Source organism: Urocitellus parryii, chromosome 8, assembly GCF_045843805.1.
Source record: "Urocitellus parryii isolate mUroPar1 chromosome 8, mUroPar1.hap1, whole genome shotgun sequence".
Lineage (NCBI taxonomy): Eukaryota > Metazoa > Chordata > Mammalia > Rodentia > Sciuridae > Urocitellus > Urocitellus parryii.
Window position 1 is genome coordinate 122236983 of NC_135538.1, and position 23225 is coordinate 122260207.

Consider the following 23225-nt stretch of genomic DNA (forward strand, 5'->3'; position numbering starts at 1 on the left):
CTAGGGATGAAACTACCATTTGACCAAGTTATCTCTCTCTTGGGTATATACCCCAAAGACTTACAATCAATATACTACAGTCTTGCACCACATCAATGTTTATAGCAGCACAATAGGTAAGCTATGGAACCAACCTAGGTGCCATTCAAAGATGAATTTATAATGAAAATGTGGTATATATACACAATGAAATACTTTTAGCTATAGAAAAGAATGACTTTATAAAATTGCTGGTATATTGATGGATAGTAAATGGATGGTCTCCAGATTATCATGCTATGTGAAATAAGACTATCCCAGAAAACCAATGGTTGAATATTCTATCCAATACATGGATACTAACACAAAAGAAGTTGGGGAGAGTGTAAGAATAACAGTTCAGTGGATTAGACAAAGGACAACAAAGAGAAGGTAGAGGGGGATAGGAATAGGAAAGAGAGTGAAATTATTCTGACAAAACTTTTCTATGTTCATATATGAATATACACCACAGTGACTGTGTATATCATGTACCACCCCAAGGCTGGCATCCTAATTAAAATATGATATACTTCATGTGTATATAAATATACCCCACTGTCATGTATATCTAAAAAGAGCAAATTTTAAAAAAGGTAAAAATTAATAAAATCCAGATGGGGTCCTTCAATTTTAAGAATTGTCTATTTCACATTTGTCTTTATTTCCTTCCTTCTAGTTGCATTGGGTATACAGTGTTTTAAGGCTGAAGTTATTAATTGGAGATATTCCACATGTTTTAATGTGCTGCATTTCCTTATCATTCAGTTTTAAATCATTCTTATTTTTTGATCCAATAGTTATTTAGAATATTATTAATTTCCAAATATTTATGACTTGTCATCTTATTGAAACTTGCTTCTAACTAAATTCTTACAGTCACAAAATATACTCTGTACCATTACAGTATTTTCAGATTTGTTGAGAATTGTTTTATGGTTCCAAAAAATGATCTAACAGATGTACTATTTGTACTTGAAATAATATGTATACTCTTGTTGACATTTATATACATTTTATTAATGTTAATGTTGTTGAAGTTTTAATTGATTTTAATGTTTTTTCCATCTTTGTCTGCTTTCTTTTTCTCTAGTTGTATTTTAAATTGCTGAGAAGAGCATGAAAATCTCTGATGGGGTTTCTGGAGTAGTGTATTTCTCTGTATAATTCTATTTTGCCTCATGTATTTTAAAACAGTGTTGCTGGGACCCTGCACATTTCTGAGTGCTATGTTGTCCTGTTGACACTTTTCTCATCATGAGGTGTGCTTCTTTGCCTCTAGGAATACATTTTATTGAAAACATGTTTTTTAAATAGTATTATAGCCACTCCAGCCTTCTCAGGCTTGCTATTGGCATAATGTATCTTTTCCCATGAATTTATTTTCACTTAAGTATTTAAGCTACAAGTGGATATCTTGCCAACAGCATATCATTTGCCACTCAACCTATCAGCCTTTTAATTGGAGGGGTGACTCCTAAGGTTTATTGTAGCTGTTAACATCAAAGGTTTGGGCCTACCCAGTTACTTTTCCTGTTTCTTATTCACAGGAACCTCATTTTTTTTTTTTTTGCCTGAGGACTTATCAGAAACCACAGAATAAGAAGAAAGCGAGGCAACACCTTTAAGACTCTGAGCAAAACATTGTCAATCCAGAAGTATTTCTAGCAAAAGTATCCTGCACGAATGAAAAGCAAATAAACAAATACTCCAATGAATGGTAAAGAATTTTATCTTCAGTTTGGAAGCAAATAATACCAGTGAAAACTCAGACTCCTAGAAAATGTAAGAGCATTCAGAAATGGCAGACATCTGGCTCACTGCAAAATACTATCTTTCCCTTTCTCTTTATGACTTTTTTTTTTTTGTACTGGGGTTAGAACCCAGGGGTGCTGAATCACATCCTCAAAATAAAAACATATTTTATTTTGAGACAAGGTCTCACTACATTGTTTAGGATCTTTCTAAGTAGCTGAGGCTGGCTTTGATCTTATAATCCTACTTCCTCAGCCTCCTGAGAGTCTGGGATTACAGGTGTGCCCCACCATGCCTGGCTCTCTTTGACATTTTATATTTACTTAATAAATACAAACAGAGGTTTTTCTTGTGGACTTTGTATGCTGAGTAGACATATTCAATATGATACTTACAATGCAACAATGGGGACAGTTTAGAAGGCTAAAGATTTCTATGTTTTTGTGAGGTAAGACAATGTTAAGTGGTGATAGACTGAAAAGTTAATAAGAACTCTGAAATACTGAGGAAACCTTTATGAAAATAGTGTGAAAATTAAAACTAGCAAGAAAATTACAATGGGATTCTAAAAACAATTGAAATCATTCAAGAGGTCACTGTTGAAGGATGATTTCAGTGGATATAGTCATTTGGCAGTCTTTTTATACCAATTATTTGCATTCATCACTCCAATTTCTTCTGAACTCCTTTTTTTTTCTAAAGAGGAAAAAATTTTTTGATTTTATAGTTGTTCCCTGTGCATTTGTTACTTACTGATTTGTATCAATCACTCCAAAACAGAGCAGCTTAAAATTACCAGGTTTTATTATCCTGCCCCTTTCCTATGGGCAATGTTTAAGGCCAGAACTACAAGGCTTATAGGCAGGGAAGGACCTCATTCCTGCAGCTCTTGTCCATATCCCTCAGTCCCTGGCCATTGGGGACCCTTTTATCTTAGTAAAAGAGCAATTCCTCCTTCTCCTGTTTTTTATAGAAAAAACCTGTAAAATTTCTTTGGGCCACAATGACTCCTTTTTCGTAACTGTCCACTCAAATATCACTTAGCCAGAAATGAATGATGTAAGAGTGAGCAAAGCAAGCAGGTAACTCCTATGTCTTTTTGTTTTGTGGCTGCACACCATTGATTCTTCCTTGACTCTTCCCCAGAGTTAAATTTAATAATTCTAGCCACATTCATGGGGAGGTAAACTAGTTTCCCTTCTTGAGTATGAAGGAACATGTGGTCAGTTAAAAACACCAGAGTCATCCTTCTGACCACAAATTATTCATATTCCTTCCACATGCACAATAAGCAGCTTTCCATTCAAGGTCTCCAAAAGGCTCATTTAATCACCTAACCAGTGTCAATCCCAGAGTCTCATCATCTGAATCAGATCCAGCTACAGACTAGGCTCCTTGAATGAACTGAAGTCAGTGCAGCTCTCCACATAGAGTTCACAAAACTCACTCTGTGGACTAAAGAGAAGAGCTAGCTGCACCCTGACAATCCTAATACACCATGGTGAGACTTAAATGCTGGCCCCAGGATCCTGGCTCCTCTGGAAGTGATAAGAAGTCTCCAGAGATTCAGAAATAGAGGAAACCTGTAAAATTTATTTGGGCCACATTTACTCCTGAGGAGGTAAAACCTGTGAAATTTCGTTTTCTTCCTAATGCACTCCTCCCACTTTTAAAAGCTTTCCTTGTCCCAGGGCTTCTCTGACATGAAATTTTTGACACAATTTATGTTTTGTCCATATTCCTTCAAAGTTTGTTTTGAATTAAACCAATTTTTCTACCAATTCAATTTCAAAATATTCTGGAGCAGAGAGCATTGTGGCCTGGCTTCCTTCCTCCCAGGTAGTATTACAGCTGCTCAATAGTAATTGAGTCTAACCCTCTTCTTCCCAGACTGGGATATTATACTGCTTGGTAGCAACCTGGTCTTTTTGTGTGGGTTAATGGAGAGAGAGAGGAGAAATAGAAGTAGAAGGAGAACAAGAACTCTTTTATTCATCTTATGTGGCACCAGTTTTGTTGGTTTGGGGCTGCACCATTTTCTTCCTTCCCTTCCCTTTCCTTCTCCTCCCTCCCTCCCTCCCTTCCTTCCTTCCTTCCTTCCTTCCTTCCTTCCTTCCTTCCTTCCTTCCTTCCTTCCTTCCTTTGGTCTCTCCTTCTCTCGTCTCTAATCTTATGATCATATTTAACCTCAATTATATCTTAAAGACCATATGTCTAAACACAGTTACATGGGGATTAGAAATTCAACAAATGAATTTTTTGTGGGTAGGGGGACAAGTTGTACAAGCACTACCCCAAGCCATTGTTGAATGCAGAACATTTATCAATCTAATAACTGTCCAAATCTTAGCTCAATCCAGCATCATTTCTAATATTTTATGTTCCCAGTGTCATCTAAATGTTATTTAAATTAGTTGTGGGTCATACTGACACATGGTACAATTTATCTTGAAGCAAACATCTCTCCAGCTGTGACCCTATGAAACCAGACATTACCAGGGCTCAACTGGGCAGCCCTGACTCCCAGGCTCCAGGCAGCAACAGCCTGGCCTGTTGAAACTGCACTGGGATCTATCCATTTGAGTCTAGTTGGAGTCAGTCTTGTCCCTAGGCCTGTGCACTCTGATGGGGTGGTGGCCTGTGGTGAGGGTGGCAGCCTTGATTTTCTACTGTACTGGAAATTCTCTTAAAAATTTTTCCTATATTTTTTTATTAATATTTGCTCTAGGTTTTACCAAGAAACTACTTCACATGTATATTAATATGGATATGGAAATTCTTTTTTATTGATCCTTTTTAATATTTTATTGATTTTATTTTTTAAAATATATGATAGCAGTGGAATGCATTACAATTCTTATTACACATATAGAGCACAATTTTTTTTGTATCTCTGTATATAAAGTATGTTCACACCAATTTATGTCTTTATACATGTACTTTTTTGCATTATAATTCTTAATACACATATATAAGACAATTTTTCATATCTCTATTTATATATAAATTATGTTGACATCAATTGTGTCTTTATACATGTACTTTGGATAATGATGTCCATCATATTCCACCATCCTTGCTAATCCCCTGCCCTCTCCTTTTCCCTCCCACCCCTCTTCCCTATCTAGAATTAATCTAATCTTCCCATGTTCTCCCTCCCTACCCCACTATGAGTCAACTGCCTTATATCAGAGAAAATATTTAGTATGTTTTTTGGGGGGGATTGTCTAACTTCACTTAGAATTGTCTTCTCCAATGCTATCCATTTACCTGTAAATGCCATGTTTTGTTCTTTTTAATGCTGAGTAAAAATCCATTGTGTATATATGCCAAATTTTAAAAAATCCATCAATCCACTGAAGGACATGTAGGTTGGCTCCACAGTTTAGCTATTGTGAATTGTGGTGCTATAAAGGTTGATGTCACTGTGTCCCTGTAGTATGCTGTTTTTAAGTCCTTTGGGTATAGTCTGAGGAGAGGAATAGCTGGGTCAATTGCTGGTTCCATTCACAGATTTCCAAGAAATCTCCTTACTGCTTTTCACATTGGCTGCACCAATTTGCAGCCCCACCAAGAATGTATGAGTTTAACTTTTTCCCCTCATCCTCGCCAGCACTTGTTGTTGTTTGTCTTCCATAATAGCTGCCATTCTGACTGGAGTGAGATAATATCTTAGAGTAGTTTTGATTTGCATTTCTCTGATTGCTAGAGATGATGAGCATTTTTAAATGTATTTGCATTTCTGAGAATGTCTGTTCAGGTCCTTGGCCCATTTGTTGATTGGATTATTTGTTTTTTATGTTGCTTATGTTGTTAAGCTCTTTATATACCCTAGATACTAGTGTTCTATCTGATGTGTGAGGGGTAAAGATTTGCTCCCAGGATGTACACTCTCTGTTTACCTCACAAATTCTTTCTTTCGCTGAGAGAAAACTTTTTAGTTTGATTCCATCCCATTTATTGATTTTTGGATTTAATTCTTGCACAACAGGAATCATATTAAGGAAGTTGGGGCCTAATTCCACATGATGAAGATTAGGGCCTACTTTTTCTTCTATGAGATGCAGAGTCTGTGCTTTAATCCCTAGTTCCTTGATCCATTTTGAGTTAAGTTTTGTGCATGGTGAGAGATAGGGATTTAATTTCATTTTTTTGCATATGGATTTCCAGTTTTCCCAGCACCATTTGTTGAAAATGCTATCTTTTCTCCAGTGCATGTTTTGGGATCTTTGTCTAATATGACATAATTGTAATTTTGTGGGTTAGTTTCTGTGTCCTCTATTCTGTACCATTGGTCTAATGTCTGTTTTGGTGCCAATACATGCTGTTTTTGTTACTATTGCTCTATAGTATAGTTTAAGATCTGGTATAGTGATGCCGCCTGCTTCACTTTTCTTGCTAGGGATTGCTTTAGCTTTAGCTGGGTCTCTTATTTTTCCAGATAAATTTCATGATGGCTTTTTCTATTTCTATGAGGAATTCCATTGGGATTTTGAACAGAATTGCAATAAATCTATATAGTGCTTTTGGTAGTATGGTCATTTTGATAAAATTAATCCTGCCTATGCAAGAGCAAGGTAGATCTTTCCATCTTTAAGGTCTTCATTGATTTTTCTCTTTAGGGTTCTGTAGTTTTCATTGTATAGATCTTTCACCTCTTTTGATAAGTTGATTCCCAAGTATCTTACTTTTTTGAGGTTATTGTGAATGGGGTAGTTTTCCTCATTTCCTTCTCAGAGGCCTTGTCACTGATATACAGAAATGTCTTTGATTTATGGGTGTTGATTTTATATCCTGCTACTTTCTGGATTCATTTGATATTTCTAGAAGTTTTCTGGTGGAGATTTTTGGGTCTTCTAGGTATAGAATCATACTGTCAGCAAATAGTGCTAATTTAAGTTCTTCTTTTCCTATACATATCCCTTTGATTTCTTTCATCTGTCTAACTACTCTGGCCAGTGCTTCAAGAACTATGTTGAATAGAAGTGGTGAAAGAGGCCATTCCTGTTTGTTCCAGTTTATAGAGGGAATGCCCTCAATTTTTCTCCATTTAGAATGATTTTGGCTTCAGGCTTAGCGTAGGTAGACTTTTTGATGTTGAGATATGTCCCTGTTATTCCTAGTTTTTCTAGTGGTTTGAACATAAAGGGGTGCTGTATTTTGTCAAATGCTTTTTCTGTGTCTGTTGAGATGATCATATGATTCTTATCTTTAAGTCTATCAATGTGATGAATTCCATTTATTGATTTCCAAATGTTGAACCAACCTTGCATCCCAGGGATGAATCCCAGTTGATCATGGTGCACAATCTTTTTGATATGTTTTTGTATTCAATTTGGCAAAATTTAATTGAGAATTTTTGCATCTATGTTCATTAGAGATATTGGTCTGAAGTTTTCTTTCTTTAAAGTGTCTTTGTCTGGTTTTGGAATCAGGGTGATAATGGCCTCATAGAATGAGTTTGGAATTACTGCCTCTTTTTCTATTTCCTGAAATAAATTGAAGAGTACTGATATTTGTTCTTTTTTAAAGGTCTTGTAGAACTTGGTTGTGTATCCATTCGGTTCTGGGCTTTTCTTGTTTAGTAGTCTTTTGATGGCTTCTTCTATTTCTTCACTTGATATTGGTCTGTTTAAGTTGTGTATATCTTCCTGACTCAATCTGGGCAAATTGTATGATGTAAGAAATTTGTCAATGCCTTCAATGTCTTCTATTTAATTGGAGTATAAGTTCTCAAAATAATTTTTAATTATCCTATATAATTCTGTAGTCTCTTTTGTGATATTACCTTTTTCATTTTTTTACTTATGCTGGTAATTTGAGTTCTTTCACTCCTCTTTGTTAGCATGGCTAAGGGTCTGTCAATTTTATTTTTTTTTTCAAAAAACTCTTAGTTTTGCCAATTTTTTCAACTGTTTCTTTTGTTTTGATTTCATTGAATTCAGCTCTAATTTTAATTATTTCTTACCTTCTACTGCTTTTGCTGCTGATTTGTTCTTTTTTCCCTAGGGCTTTGAGATGTTGTGTGAGGTCATTTATTTGTTGGCTTTTTCTTCTTTTAAGAAATGAACTCCATGCAATGAATTTTTCTCTTAGTCCTGCTTTCATAGTGTCTCAGAAATTTTGATATGTTGTGTCTGTGTTCTCATTTATGTCTAAGAATTTTTTTAATATCCTCCTTGGTGTCTTCCATAACCCATTGTTCATTCAGTAGCATATTGTTTAGTCTCCATGTAATGCAAAAATTTAATCCTTTATTTTGTCATTTATTTCTAATTTCATTCTATTACAATCTGACAAAATGCATGGTAGTATCTCTACTCTTTTATATTTGCAAAGAGTTGCCCTGGAACATAGTAATATGGTCTATTTTAGAGACTGATCCATGTGCTGCTGAGAAGAAATTGTATCTGCTTGTTGATGGTTGAAATATTTTATATATATCAGTTAAGTCTAAGTTATTAATTGTGTTATTGAGCTCTATAATTTCTTTATTCAACTTTTGTTTGAAAGATCTATCCAGTGGTGAGACAGGTGTGTTAAAGTCCCCCAAGATTATTGTGTTGAGGTCAATTCGACTCTTGAATTTGAGAAGAGTTTGTTTGATGAACATAGCTGCACCATTGTTTGGAGCATATATATTTATGATTGTTATGTCTTTTGGGTGTATGGTTTCCTTGACCAGTATGTAATATCTTTATCCATTTTGATTAACTGGGCTTGAAGTCTACTTTATTTGATATGAGAATGGAAACCCCTGCTTGCTTCCGCAGTCCATGTGAGTAGTATGATTTTTCCCAACCTTTTACCTTTGGTCTGTGTATATCTTTTCCTAACAGATGAGTCTCCTCTATGCAGCATATTGTTGGATCTTTTTTGTAAATCCAATCTGCTACCCTATGTCTTTTGATTAGTGAGTTTAAGCCATTAATATTTATGGTTATTATTGAACATGGTTTGTATTTCCAGCCATATTTCTTTATTTTTGTTATTTAACTTGACTTGGTTTTCCTTTTTGATTTGTTTTTCTTTTTAGTGTACTACCTCCCTCTGCTGGTTTTCATTGTTGTTTTTCCTTTCCTTTTTATGAAATATTTTGCCAAGGATGTTTTGTAGTGCTAGTTTTATAGCTATAAATTCTTTTAACTTTTGTTTATCATGGAAGGTTTTTAGTTCAACTTCAAATCTGAAGCTTAATTTTGCTGGATACAAGATTCTTGGTTGGCACACATTATCTTTCAGAGTTTGAAATATATTTTTCCAGTATCTTCTAGCTTTCAGGGTCTGTGTTGAAAAATCTGCCATTATCCTAATTGGTTTACAACTATATTTAATCTGATTCCTTTCTCTTGTGGCTTTTAAAATTCTCTCCTTATTCTGTATGATGGGCATTTTCATTATAATTTGTCTTGGTTTGGATCTGTTGTGATTTTGCACATTCAGCATCTTGTAAACTTCTTGGATTTGGATTTCCATCTCATTCTTCATGTCTGGAAAGTTTACTGATATTTCACTTAACAGATTGCTCATTCCTTTGGTTTTGGACCTCTATGCCTTACTCTATCCCAACAACTCTAAATTTGGTCTTTTTATACTATCCCATACTTCTTGGATGTTCTGCTCATGGTTTCTTATAATTCTCACTGTGCTGTCTATGGTCTTTTCAAGATGATATACTTTATCTTCATTGTCTGATGTCCTATTTTCTAAGTGGTCTACTCTGTTGGTGATGCTTTCATTTGAGTTTTTAATTTGGTTTTTTATTTCTTTCATTTAAAGTCTTTCTGTTTTTTTTTTTTATAACCTCTATCTCCCTGTTGAGGTGATCTTTTGCTTCTTGGATTTGTTTATGTAGCTTATTGTCAAAGTGATATTTCACTGCCAGTATTTGTTCTCTAATGTCTTCTTTGAGATCCCAATACATTTTATTCATGTATATCCTGAAAACTTTTCTGTCATTATTTCTGCTCTAGCTGTCAATTCTTCTAATGTGTTGTCTTGAATTGTTTGTGGTACTTTCTTTCCTTGTCTTTTCATGTTGCTCATGTTTCTTTCTTTCCAACTCTGTGGGGCTGATGTGTTATTGTTTTTATCCTATAGATTTGTAGTGCTCTTGTGTGGTTCCAAGATCCCTCCTTTGTGGGGAAAGACAATGTTAACAGATCCCAATATCAAGAATACACTACCTATGAACAAATTATTGTTATTTAGACATTTATAATTAGTCTCAATGTCAAGAAATGTTGGATTCAATTATTATTTAAAATATAATCAGTAGTTTTATAAGTGTACAGTTTCTGGTGATGGACAGAGAACTGGGGTCAGGAGTAGGACAATATGCTGAGGGGGAAAGATGTGAGGGTATGGGGTTAATATAACTTAGGAAATTTGGAGGAAAACTCTAAAGAAGAGGGTTAGTAGCAGGGGAATTGACCAGCAGGTAATTTAAGGTAGACAAGTATGCGGGAGGACAGGAGAGTACAAAAAAAACCACATATGTATTTTAAAAATTACAGGATGTAAAAATAGTAAAATTTGGAGGTTGAAAGAAGAAAAACAGAGAAAAAGGAAAAAAAAGGAAAAGAAAGAGAAAAAGAGAGAGGAAAAAGAGAAGAAAGGGGGGCCTTATGCAATTCCCCTATATTTTATTATTCTGGTGACTCAGTTCTCAAAGTTCTATTTCATGCAAAGTTCTTGGTATCATATATGTCTGGGTTGTGAGGGACAGAGAACAGAAGGGTAGAGGAGAAAGAAAAAAATAAGAAGGAAAAAAAACAGTGTACTACCTCCCTCTGCTGGGACTTGTTCATGCTGGGCAAGAACTGTAACCCTAGATCTTCTTATTTTATTTTGAGACACAGTCTTGCTAAATTTTCTAGACTGCACTTGAACTTGCAATCCTCCTGCCTCAATCTCCTGAGTAGCTGTAATTACATTGTGTTACCATAAATGACTTTTTTTGTCTGTATTTTATATACTTATGAAACCTTCTGAGCATGAGGAATTCATCTGCAATAACTTTCTTAATGTTAAGTTGTCTGGATTTTTTTTCTGATGTGTGTGTGTGTGTTGCATTTTCTTGTTTTTATTGCATACTTGGTAATTTTTTGTTTGATGTTACACATTTCTCACTGATAGCATCACAGACCCTTCTGCATAGTCTTTTCAATGTTCAGCAAAGTATTAGTCTTTCTAGTTTTCTTTTTTTTGGTGGGGAGGGGATGGAGATCTGCTTATTAAGAAAGTCACTATAAATTAACTCTATACTGAACACAGAAGCTAGGTAGACAGAGAATAGGCTTTTGTAGGACATTTATTCCAGCTTACCCATACCTAAAGAGCTTCATAGTTTTTCCTTAACCTTCATACAGAGATACTATGCAGAGAGAAATCATTCCTTTCTTGTGAGTTCTGATATCAGTTACTCAATGTCTTTCCCCACAAATTTTAAACTTGAATGTGCTTATTAGGAGTTTTACAAAGTGCTCTTTGCTGACATTGCTTCTGATACATCCTCTCAAAACTCTTCATTTTCCCTCTAGTAAAATAGGGGAAACTTTCTAAGGAGAATAGTAAAATATATAAATACTTGGAGTCAGATTTCCAGTCAATTAAAGCTTTCTGTTTACAGTGGGGACAGAAAATTTTCTAGCCCTGTGTATCCCTATGTACCATTGTGCCCTCTGGTGCTTTTGGACTATCTTTCCCTGTCCTTGGATGGTGTTCTTATGAAAAAATGAGGACACAAGAAGTTCCCCTTAGACCTCCAGTGCTGTTATTTTTAGCAGCCTTTCCTATGTGCCATAAACTTACATATTCTGTGGTTGTGGCCTGTCCAGATACATGTGTTTGTCCCTTCAAGGATTCTGGGCTCCTCCTCATTCACTGTGTCCTGGGAGTTTCATCCAGGAAGGAAGATGGACAACTGAAGGCTTCACCTCTTTCATTTCTTTTCTCTCAGAGATTGCAATCTCTGCCATACTTGTCCAATGTCTGAATGGTTTTCTATCTTTTCACATGTTTTTATGAATTTCTATTGTTTCTTACTCCATTATGGCTCAGAGAAGAAGTCAATGAGCTGAATTTTTAAAATGATTCATTTTACTTTCTAATGATTAAATTTAGTGCCTTTGAAAAACAGCTAGGTCGTGGTTAGTTTTCTACTTCTGCAGGCATTTTGAAACTTGTCATATTTTTTTTTGTACATAACACTGGTTCTTATATGTAATTTTATGTTTCTTAATTCAAATATACACATCTTATGAACCTCTTTATACTATTTATTGCTTCTACTAATTTTTGATATTGTCATTTTCAATGTGTACTTACACATTTCTGCTCCTAGTTTCTCATTTTCTTTTGTGAAGAATTATGTCAATCAGTTGACACATTGGTTACATATGGATTCTTATAGAAATTGTTATTCCCTCTTCAAATTTTGAGTCAGTACCAACCCAGGACAACTATAAAAAAAATCAAGTTTCAAAGTTTTCGTCCAAAATATAAAGACAATTCAGGCAACAAATTTGTGAGAGTACAGGGTGATGATTACAAATTCTCAAAATCACTTGTTTTTCTTCTCTTCTTTTTCTTTTTTTTTTTCCTGACTTAAGGTAAATTTTTTAAGAATAATTTTGCATGGGAAAAGAAAAAATTCTGGGTGCAGTGGTACATGACTATCATCCCAGTGGCTCAGGAGGCTGAAGCAGGAGGATCATGAGTTCAAAGCCAACCTCAACAACAGTGAAGCACTAAGCAACTCAGTGAGACCCTGTTTCTAAATAAATACAAAATAGGGATGGGGATGTGGCTCAGTAGTTGAGTGCCCTTAGTTCAATCCCTAGATTTTCACTTCTTGCTCATAGGGTATAAATTTTTTCTTTCTCAGATTTACCAGAAAGCCAGAATGTCTCCCATTATACTCATGCTCAAAGTATCTCTGAGAATCATCACCTGTGTGCTTGTTATGATTTAATGATGAATGTTTCCAAAGCCCCTGTGCTAGAGGCTTGGTCCCTGGATGGTGCTACAGGGAGATGGTGAAATCTTTGAGAATTATGGCCTAGTGGAGGAGGGTCCTTAGGGTGTTGTGGGCTGTGACCTTGAAGGACATTGTTGGATACCCACCCTTTCTTTTCCTTCTTTGCCTCCTGGTGAGAAGGTGAATGGTTTTGGTCTGCCCAATGCTCCCAATATGATGTGCTGCCTCACTACATGTGTGAAGTACCAGGACTTCATGGAATCACCCTCTAAAACTGTGAGCCATAACAAATCTTTCTCTCTCTACTTTTTAAAAAAATTGTTCTAATTAGTTATACATGACAGTGGAATGCATTTTGACTCACTGTACACAAATGGAAGACAACTTCTCATTTCTCTGGTTGTACACGATGCAGAGTCACACCATTTGTGCAATCATACATGTACATAGGGTAATAATGTCCATCTCATTTCACCATATTTCCTACCCCCACACCCTCTCCACTCCCCTCACACCCATCTTCCCAGTTGTAAATTCCTTTATTCTTCCCTACTGCCCCACCACCACTGTTATGGATCAGCATCTGCATATCAGATAAAACATTTGGCCTTTGGTTTTTTGGGGGATTGGCACATTTTTCTTAGCATGATATTCTCCAACTTCATCCATTTACCTGCAATGGTGTGACTTCATTCTTCTTTAAGGCTAAGTAATATTCAATTGTGTATATATACCACAGCTTCTTTACCCATTCATCTGTTGAAGGACATCAAGTTTGGTTCCATAGTTTGGCTATTGTGAATTGAGCTGCTATAAACATTGATGTGGCTGTGTCATGGTAATATGCTGTTTTAAAGTCCTTTGGGTATAAATCAAGGAGTGGGATAGCTGGGTCAAATGATGGTTCCATTTCCAGTTTTGTTAGGAATCTCCATGCTGCTTTCCATAGTGGTTGCACCAATTTGCAGTCCCACCAGCAATGTATGAGTGTACCTGATCCCCCACATCCTTGCCAACATTTACTGTTACTTGTGTTCTTGATAATTGCCATACTGACTGGAGTGAGATGAATCTTAGAGTAGTTTTGATTTGTATTTCTCTAATTACTAGAGATGTTGAACATTTTTTCCCATATATTTGTTGATCAATTGTATATATTTTTCTTTGAAGTGTCTGTTCAGTTTCTTAGCCCATTTATTGATTTTATTGATTTTTTTAGTTCCTTATATATCCTGAAGATTTGTTCCCTATCTGATTTGCATGTGGTAAAGATTTCTCCCATTCTGTAGGCTATCTCTTTGTGTTATTGCCTTTTTTTTTTTTTTGCTGAGAAGAAGCTTTTTAGTTTGAACCCATTCAATTTATTATTGTTGATTTTATTTCTTGTGCTTTAGAAGTCATGTTAAGGAAGTAAGGTCCCAAGTTGACATGATAAAGATTTGAGCCTACTTTTTCTTCTTTTAGCCGCAGGGTCTCTATTCTAGTGCCTAAATCTTTAATCCACTTTGAGTTTTGTGCAGGGTGAGAGGGCTTAAATTTCATTTTGAAACATATGGATTTCCAGTTTTCCCAGCACCATTTGTTGAAAAGGCTATCTTTTCTCTATAGTATGTTTGTCTAGTATGAAATAAATGTATTTATGTGGATTTGTCTATGTGTGTTCTATTTTGTACCATTGGTCTACATGTCTACTCTGGTGATAATACCATGTTGTTTTTGTTACTATAGCTCTATAGTATAGTTTAGGATCTGTTATTGTGATGCCTTCAGCTTCACTCTTCTTGCTAAGATTGCTTTGGCTATTCTGAGTCTTTTATTTTCCAAATGAATTTTTTCTATTTCTGTGAAGAATGACATTGGAATTTTCATAGGAATTGTATTATATCTGTATCATATCTTGGGTAGTTGGCCATTTTGCACAATATTAATTCTGCCTATCGAAGAACATGATAGATCTTTCAATCTTCTAAGTTCTTCAATTTCTCTCTTTAGCATTCTGCTACTATGCTGCATTCATACATTAGTTCTAGAACATTTCAGGTGAATTTTTTTTTATTTTTAAAATATAGAATCATGTCATCAGTAAATGGTGATAGTTTGAGTTCTTCTTTTCCAATTTTTATTCCTTTAATTTCTTTTCTGTAATTGCTCTGGCTAGTTTCTAGGAGTATTAAAACTTTCCTCTTTATAAGTTAATTATCTCCGGTATGGTGGTTCCTCTGATTGGAATCTATCACAGTAATATATTTTGAGTCTAAGAAAAATCAAAGCTAAGCTTTCTCTAGTTTGGGCCAATGCCTTGGGCCAAGTATAATTTTCTTCCATAAATTTCAGCCTAACTTTATACTTTGAGCTAAAGAATTGTTCTCTTACTTCTCTACTTTCTGATGCTTCTTCTATTTTATGTCTTCTTAGCTGATTTTAGGGGAAGAAGCAACCTTAAAATCACATTACTATAAATGGAATCACCATGAACTACTGATTCCTTCCTGCTTTTAATCTGACACCAGGGTAGATGCTGGAACACTATTCTGTCTACAGCAGTGCTACTCAAATGGGTATTAAGTGCACTAGCACTGGACTGTAAATGTTTGTTACCAACCCACAATAAGACACAGACAGAAAGTGAGAGTGATAAAGAACACATCTACCATATCTTGTTCCAGAATGACACCAGTCAAGCAAAAGATACATATTTACATCAAGCCCTTGTCTGCTGAGAGCAGTTTGATTATCAGCTGTTGGTATGGAAGTTTGAAACCTCTGCTCAACATCTCCACTGAGTGCCTGCAAAGTCCTGTCCTCACACAAGCCCTCTGACAGGCTTCCCTTCTTCATTGATGCAACTCTTATCTTTCTAATTGGAGTGTCACAAATTTTTGGTGATCTACTTACTTCCTCTTTCTCATACTCTAGCTAAGTTCCTTAGGAAATGCTGTCAAGTCCCAATTCAAAATGTGTGCAGCATCCAAACACTTTCACTATTTCCCCTGCTCATACACCAGGTGAAGTGACTGACATCTCCAGCATAGGACTGTTTCCCCTGCAGTTTCTCTCCTACCTTGCGAGTCCTCCCATATCAATTGTATTCTCAGCTCAGCAGTTAGTATGATGCTTTGAAAAGATGCATCATGTCTGTCTTTGCCCAAAACTGCTTCACTCAATGCAAGATTCCTTTTGTTAACTTCCAGATCTTCATTGACTGACTGTGCCTCTGAGCTCCTCTCTGACTCCCCTCAGGGCATCCCAGATCCTTGCTCTCCCCAAACACACAGGATCTGCCCTGGTGCATTTGCACTGCAGCTTCCTCCTGCCTAGAAAGATCTTCCTCCAAACATCCTGACAAATTCCTTCATGTCCTTCAAATCTATCCCCCAAAGTCACCTTGCTAATAAGTCCCATGCTGAGCACCCTAGGAAAACAGTCATCTTCCTTATCCTGACACACCCACTCTGACACCCGTCCTGTAAAAATTTCCACCTAACATGAACACTCTCTTTATTTACTATGCTTAGAGTGCATCTTCTTCCTCTTTCCTATAGAACACAGGCTCCACAAGGGTGGCACTTTTGGTTTGTTTTCAGTTCCCTGATGTATGCTCGGTTGCAACTGTGTGTCATCTCTTCAGTACTCAACAAATACGAGCTGAATGAATGATCAGTGTCAGCCCCTCCCTCTTCTAGAAACACTGTCTTTATTAATGGAGCCTCAGACTAAAAGCTGCTGGGCATCTGAAGAGCATGGGCTTCTCAGTCTGAGGTCAAAGCCATCTGGGCTTTTCTCACAAGTGCTGCTCTCCCTCCCTCCAGAGCACCCAAGTATGTTTTGATCTTCAGGAAAGATGATCCTTGACAAATGGGTCATATTTTCCAGCTAAACAGAAATCTCTATTAGACTTTGTTTTATTGATGAAGGAATCTGTAATGGAGCAAGTTCTAGAATTAGTATAGCTAAGGAAGTGAAACTGCAGAATAGAGAAGATAGAATCCTAAGAGGAATTTATTAAGGATGAGAAATTATGAGATCCTTCCTCTCTGTTATTCCCATAATCTGGGAATATTGGGGGAATGATGGAAAATACAATCCAGGAAACTGCTCTGGGTTTTTTGGGACAATGACAGAAAAAAAAAAAGAGTTCTGCTGCTATCAATGATGAGAGACACCCAGAGGAGAAAGAGCCCAGACGTCATATTTACTAATAAGAACAGGGATAATTCTCTATAGAAGCTGAGAAACTAAAAAAGATGGGAGAATAAAGTGAGACTCTGGTCTCATCCTGTACTGACCCAGCAAGGTGATGCCCTCCGTGCCTATGGTCTTGGAGACAGGAGCTCTGGTGATGCTTAAGTCCCTGTCATGACAGGACTTGGTGGGATGATGTTCAACTGGAGGGACAAAACTAAGGAGAAGGGAAGAGGATCTAGGTGAGGAGTGGACCACATCAGAGACCAGGATGCACTGAGCAGGGACTGAGTGCCAACTTGTCCACCCTCAGCTGCTTTCAGTCTTCTCCTGTCACCACCTGCAGCAGACTCAGCACAGCAAACATATGGATTCTAGGTTTCAGGCTTTATTTTTTTTCAAATTTGGGAATCTTCATTTAGTTTACCCATCAACCATATTTTGTGGCATAAATTTGAAATACAAATCAATATTCAGATTCTGTTTTTCAACAGGGAAGGAAGAAGCTATAGCCCAGGGCAACATGAAGCTACATAAAAAATAGAGACACCTCAGCCTCACATCTGCTACATAGGAAAGTTGATTGAGGAAGAGAACACAACAGTGTGGGGAGGGATCTTGGTGATCAGGGATGTGCTCTTCTCTGCATTTCCTCAGTGATGATGATAGAAACACAGACACATAGACACAGTTAGATGCCAGCTACACAGAGAAGTTAGAAACTCTTGAAATCTTAGTAGGGAGCATGAATGAACTAAAGAAATCCTGTATTATTCAGTCCCACAAAAGGCAGCTGTCTCACACTGTAAAAGAAAGTATTATGAACAGATTCAGATCACTCATTGTAATGGAGACACTCTGAACAACTCATTAAACACTCAAAATGTCAAAAATCCCCATGAGAGTCCCTGTAACCCAAGAGTGTCTCCATTCCCCAACCCCTCTCCCTCTTTAGGCCCTCCAGGGTCTCACATTTTTAAGCAGTGAGAGACACATAAGAGTCCTGGGCACTGTCATTGCCTGAGCAGAACAAAAACAGAACCTGGTCAGAGCCCACAGGAGATGGGAGTAGTGAAGAAATTAAGGGATAGACCAGCTCCCCCATTGCTTCCCATTAGACTATTTCTAAGGTCTCAAGGATCAGTGTTCTTCATACTTACCCTTTGCTGGAGCATAGGGCCCTTTTTTTACACCTGTGGGAAGAAAGCATCCTGTGAGAGAACAGTTTAGAGATAGGTCTTAGAGGTACCCTGTAGTGCTAGACACTGGGACAGTCTCCATATCTGTGACTGCAGACTTAGGGAAGCATCAGGAGACCAGAAGAATGTAGATATGTAGGGATGGAGCCAATTGCTCTCATGGAGGTCTGTTCTCAACAGGAAGATTCCCCTCTGGCCTCTAAATGCTGGGAATCAGGACCCATCACCACAAAAATCAAGAGGATATTACATTCTATGCACTTTACAAAAAGTAAACAGGGTCCAGGTTGGGTAAGGACATGTGTAGATGTTATTTCCCATTAACAAGGCAGGACACACTTCTAGTAAGCACTTGAAACCACCAGGGGGCAAAAATTTAGACCCTGCACTTTCCCTACCTGTGTTTTTCTTCTTCCATAAGACAAAAGCTACCACAGCTCCAGTGACAGCAACTCCAAGGAGAATCACACCAGCAACAATTCCCACCATGGGGATGGTGGGCTGAGAGGGTGGCTCTGGGAGGGGAAGGGAAGTCAGGTGAGGGACCCTGATCCCCAGCTCTCAGTCTCTACTCTGCTGAGGGTCTCCAGAAAGCCTCCTGCTTTCCTGACAACAGGCTCTGGGCCCTCACCCCCTCCTTACTCCATCTCAGGGTGAGGGGCTCAGGCAGCCCCTCATGGTGCACATGGCATGTGTATCTCTGCTCCTCTCCAGCAGGCACCTCCACAGAGGCCCATTTCTGGAAGTTTCCATCCCCTGAAGGCCTGGTTTCCACAAGTTCCATGTCCTGGGTCTGGTCCTCCCCATCCCTCTGCCAAGTCAGGGTGATCTCCTTAGGGTAGAAGTCCAGGGCCCAGCACCTCAGGGTGATGTCTCCTTCAGGGCTAGGGTGGTGAGTCACATGCATCTTTGGGGGGTCTGAGGGTAAGAACACAGAAATTCAAACATTTTGGCATTTCCTCTCATGGGCCACTTAAGCAGAGCTCACTTGACCATCCTGAGAGTGGACAATATGACCGGAGTGTGGAGGGAGCACAAAACCTAGACACAAGCCAGGACGGATTCTTCTGGCATAATCTATACCTTGGAAAGTTCTATAATCAGATTGAGATGGCCCAATGGAGGAGGTTTCAGGTTCCTAAGAGGGACTTCAGATTCTGATTTGGTACAGGCTGAGACATATGGAAAAGCTGGAGTCAGACCTCCAAGGATACTAGGCTGGAGTGGACCTAACAATGTGTCCTTGAAGCAAAGGCTGCTGCCAGGAACCTGTGGTCAGGTTTTAATGTCTTTCCCAGCAGCCAGGGAGAGAGAGACAGGATCCCTCACTTGTCCTGAGACCAGTGGCCTTCAGTTCCTCTGTAGTGCAGCACCTGGGGGTCCAGGTCCACTCCTTCCCCACGAACAAGGAGCAGGTGGTGTGTAGTGGGGGCGCCATTCTCATCCCCTCCTTGTGGGAAGCTGGAGGAGAGACCTACGGGGAACAGGCAGGTGTCCTGCTGCCCCTCACACCTACCTGTGCGCAGCAGCGTCTCCTTCCCGTTCTCCAGGTATCTGGTGAGTGACTCCACACACTCCCCCTCCAGGTAGGCCCTGTGGTGCTCCGCGTCACCGGCCGCCTCCCACTTCCTCCGGGTGATCTGAGCCGCCAAGTCCGCCGCGGTCCAGGAGCGCAGGTCCTCGTTCAGCGCCAGGTAGTCCTTGCCGTCATAGGCACGCTGCTCGTACCCGCGGAGGAGGCGCCCGTCTGTCCCCAGGTCGCAGCCAGACATCCTCTGGAGTGTGTGAGAGCCTGTCCCCGCACCGCCATCAGCCCCGTCCCCGCCCCGCCCACTCTGGGTTTTCCCTAAACCGAAAGTGAAACCTGGTCACGGTCCCCAGGGCGCTTTCTGAGTCGAGGGTCCCCAGGGGTCCCTCAGCTTTGAGGTGAAGCTTGGCCTGGGATCTCTAACGATTCGGGGCCGTCCTTGAGGGAAGTAAGGGGTCGCGACCTCCGACTGGGGCCTGGGGCCCGGGTCACTCACCGTCTGCGCTCTGGTTGTAGTAGCCACGCAGGTTGTTCAGGCTCATTAGGTCAATTTGTGAGTGGCCCTTGGCTTTCTGTGTCTCCCTTTCCCAGTACTCTGGCCCCTCTTGCTCTATCCAAGGCGCCAGTGGCTCCATCCTTGGTGTCGCGGTGTCGCTGTCGAAGCGCACGAACTGCGTGTCGTCCACGTAGCCCACGGTGATGAAGCGGGACTCCCCGCCAGGCCGGGACACGGCAGTGATGAAATACCTCATGGAGTGGGAGCCTGGGGGACGGAGCCGCTGTGACCCTGCTATCCCTTCCAGGCATCCAACCAAGGTCCCAGGTTGCTGAAGCCAGGAAGAGAGGAGCGGGGTCTAGAGGCGCTAAGGGGGCAGTGGGACGCGGAAGGGCAGGACTTAGTGGCTAGAATGGAAGGTCAGGACAAGTCACTCCAGGTTGGGGAGGGTCTGGGCCAGGGCGACTGGAACGCGGCTTCCCTGGGTCCTGCGCAGACTGGAGGGTCCCCTGGCTCCTCCCTTGCAGAGGCCATTTCCCTCCCCACCCGGAACTCACCCTCCCAGGTCTCAGTCAGGGCCAGGGCCCCGGACAGCATAAGGAACAGCATCCGGGGCGCCATCACCCCCATCATCCAGCTCTGTGGAGATCTGGGACTTGGCCAGCCATGGACGCTTTAAAACCGGAACCGTGGTAATGCTGTTTGGCTTCTCTAGGAGCAAGACATGCAGTGGGCGTGAGAACCTGGCCGCGTCAAGAGTGTCCAGGCAGAAGGACCTGACACGGGTTGGGAGAAGAAGAAGTGAAACTCCAGAGAGTGCTAGGTGTCCACACCATGTCCCATGTAGACCCTGAGAGCCACACCCAGGGCTGGGACTTTGTCCTGAACACTCCTCTGTACTAAACATTCTTTGTCACACCATCCCCTGATTCCTGCCTCAGGGTGTAAAGTCAGTAGCTCTCAAATGTTTTGGATTCAGGATGTACTTGGTCTTAGAAAGTAGTGGGCAGTCTAGAGGTGATCCAGTTTATGTGAATTATATCTGTCAATATTCACCATATTAGAAATTAATTCCATGTTAAAGATATGTTATTCCTTCTGAGTATTTATAACGAATTGCATGTTATCAAACAGCAGTTTCAAAAAGAAATAACTCTTTTCCAAAATCAAAACATTTAGTCTGATGACTGGATCATTTTTTCTTTTTACAAGTTGAAAGTCCTTTTTATTTGTCATAGAGAATGCTAGATGTTATATGTTCTGCATTTACCCTGTGACTTTGGTTGAAACAACAACAAGAAATGCAGTCTCAGAGAAGTATCAGGAAGAATGTTTTTAATAACATTTTCAGTAACTGTGGCTATTGTCTTTGATACAGACACTAACTTGATACAAGTGTTAGCCTAAAGTTTCTTTACCATATGAACCCTGAAACATTACCATGGAATAGTTCATATTCTGTTGTATTAAAGTCTGTGAGTGTGTCTTGCATATTGAATGGATCTTGTGCTAATGAATGATATTTTTTGAAGTCATGCACTGTTTGTCCACGTTATATATGTAGACCTTCTAGTGTTAACATATTTAAATGCAAATAATCATTCTAGTGTTGACATATTTAAATGCAAATAATCAAAATGTTATATGTTGATATTTCTACAGATTTCACCAGAAAATATTGTAGGTACTTGGGAGTCTGTCAGGTTGATAGTGGTGAATGCGGGTTGTCCTAGATTCTGAAATTCTCTTGAGAGCATACATTTTATCATTGAAAATATTGTTGTCTGTGATTATCTTGAAGGGACAGACTCAGTTCATATTTTAGCATGTTGGCCAAATATTGAAGTCTAAGGAATGGTTTCTCTGTCATTCATTTTTGAAGCAGGAATGATATTAAAAAACAATGGGACTGTTACAACTCACCACAGTCTTTTGTTGACACAAACACCCTACTTTCAAATATAGCAGATGTGCTTTAAGTGTACTTCCAATTCTATCAAATAAGGGTATTTATGATGTTAATTATGGAGTGGCAATTTAATAAAGTTAATGATTTTTTAACACCTGAATCAGGACATGTTTAGGTGAACTTGCATGTTTTTCCTTCTATTGTTAAAAGGTGCTCAAGAATATAGTAACTACTATTGCAGTTTGGTACCATAGCTTCCACTTTAGCAAGTTTTACTTTGGTCTAAATAATATTTTAGTGATATTATAAAAATATTTTGATCATATGGATCATGTGCAATAATCTGAACACATCTAAGGGTTCCATAGATCACACATTGAGAACTGCTGCTCTGTGTAAACTGTGGAGAGATCCCAAATGGTCCCAATTTCTTTGCTTGATTGTATGTCACTACTTTCAGTAATTGCAAAAACTTGTAAAAAGATATGGTACATGTGAATAAGTAATTAGAAATTATGCACAATTAGGTGTAGAAAAAAAACAAAAATAAGTTCTTAGAAATTAAAAACTGGTCACAGGAATGAATAATTTTATAGATGATTTGGACAATTAAAATAGTATCAGAAAAGAATTAGCATGGTACTCTGTTTGAGGAGGCTCCTGGGAGCCTGTGTGCCTTTCACCTGCAACAGCCACACTTCTGGATGTCTGCCACATCTGCACTTCTCACCAGCACTACAAAATAAGAATCCTTGTCCCATAGGAAGCTAATTCTTTTTTCTTTGGTTCCTGGGATTAAACACAGGGGGTCTAACCACTGAGAAACATCCCTAACCCTTTAGAGGTGGGTCTGGCTAAGTTTTCCAGGCTGGCGTGGAATTGTTGCAGTCCTCCCTTGGTCTCTCCTGAGTCTCTGGGGATTACAAGCGTGAGCACCATGCCCAACCTGGCCTAAGCTAATTCTTCAGATCAAAATAAGACTAGCATGTTGAATGAGAGGGTCAGGAGTAGGGGTAGAGAAAAATCCTGGTCTCATGGACCTTACTTTGCTGCCCTCTGCAAACAGGACAAACAGGGGTGAAAAGTGAATCCAGTTTCACCTAGAGGATTATTCCTGGGTCCTCAGCTGTGATCCCAACTCCAGCCTATTTTCCATA

The 23225-nt window shown here is 39.0% G+C and overlaps 1 protein-coding gene across 7 annotated transcripts in view; it reads right to left on the bottom strand.

The window, feature by feature from the left end:
- Nucleotides 1-20820, bottom strand: part of LOC113177827 (popy Class I histocompatibility antigen, A-1 alpha chain-like) — a 59493-nt gene extending 38673 nt beyond the window's left edge. Inside the window, exons 1-7 of one of the 7 annotated variants that reach the window (XM_077801886.1) lie at nucleotides 20717-20820; nucleotides 20160-20426; nucleotides 19652-19927; nucleotides 18996-19053; nucleotides 18534-18650; nucleotides 18097-18129; nucleotides 16638-17739 (exon numbers count right to left, since the gene is read on the bottom strand). In XM_077801886.1, the coding sequence (XP_077658012.1) occupies nucleotides 17691-17739; nucleotides 18097-18129; nucleotides 18534-18650; nucleotides 18996-19053; nucleotides 19652-19927; nucleotides 20160-20426; nucleotides 20717-20792 (876 nt within the window). In that variant the 5' untranslated portion in view covers nucleotides 20793-20820 and the 3' untranslated portion in view covers nucleotides 16638-17690. Of the gene's footprint in view, nucleotides 1-16637; nucleotides 17740-17862; nucleotides 17957-18096; nucleotides 18130-18533; nucleotides 18651-18777; nucleotides 19054-19651; nucleotides 19928-20159; nucleotides 20427-20716 lie in introns of those variants that run through there. The other 6 variants (XM_026382343.2, XM_077801885.1, XM_077801887.1 and 3 more) reach the window with 6 other exon arrangements.
- Between the last annotated feature and the right edge of the window lie 2405 nt (nucleotides 20821-23225).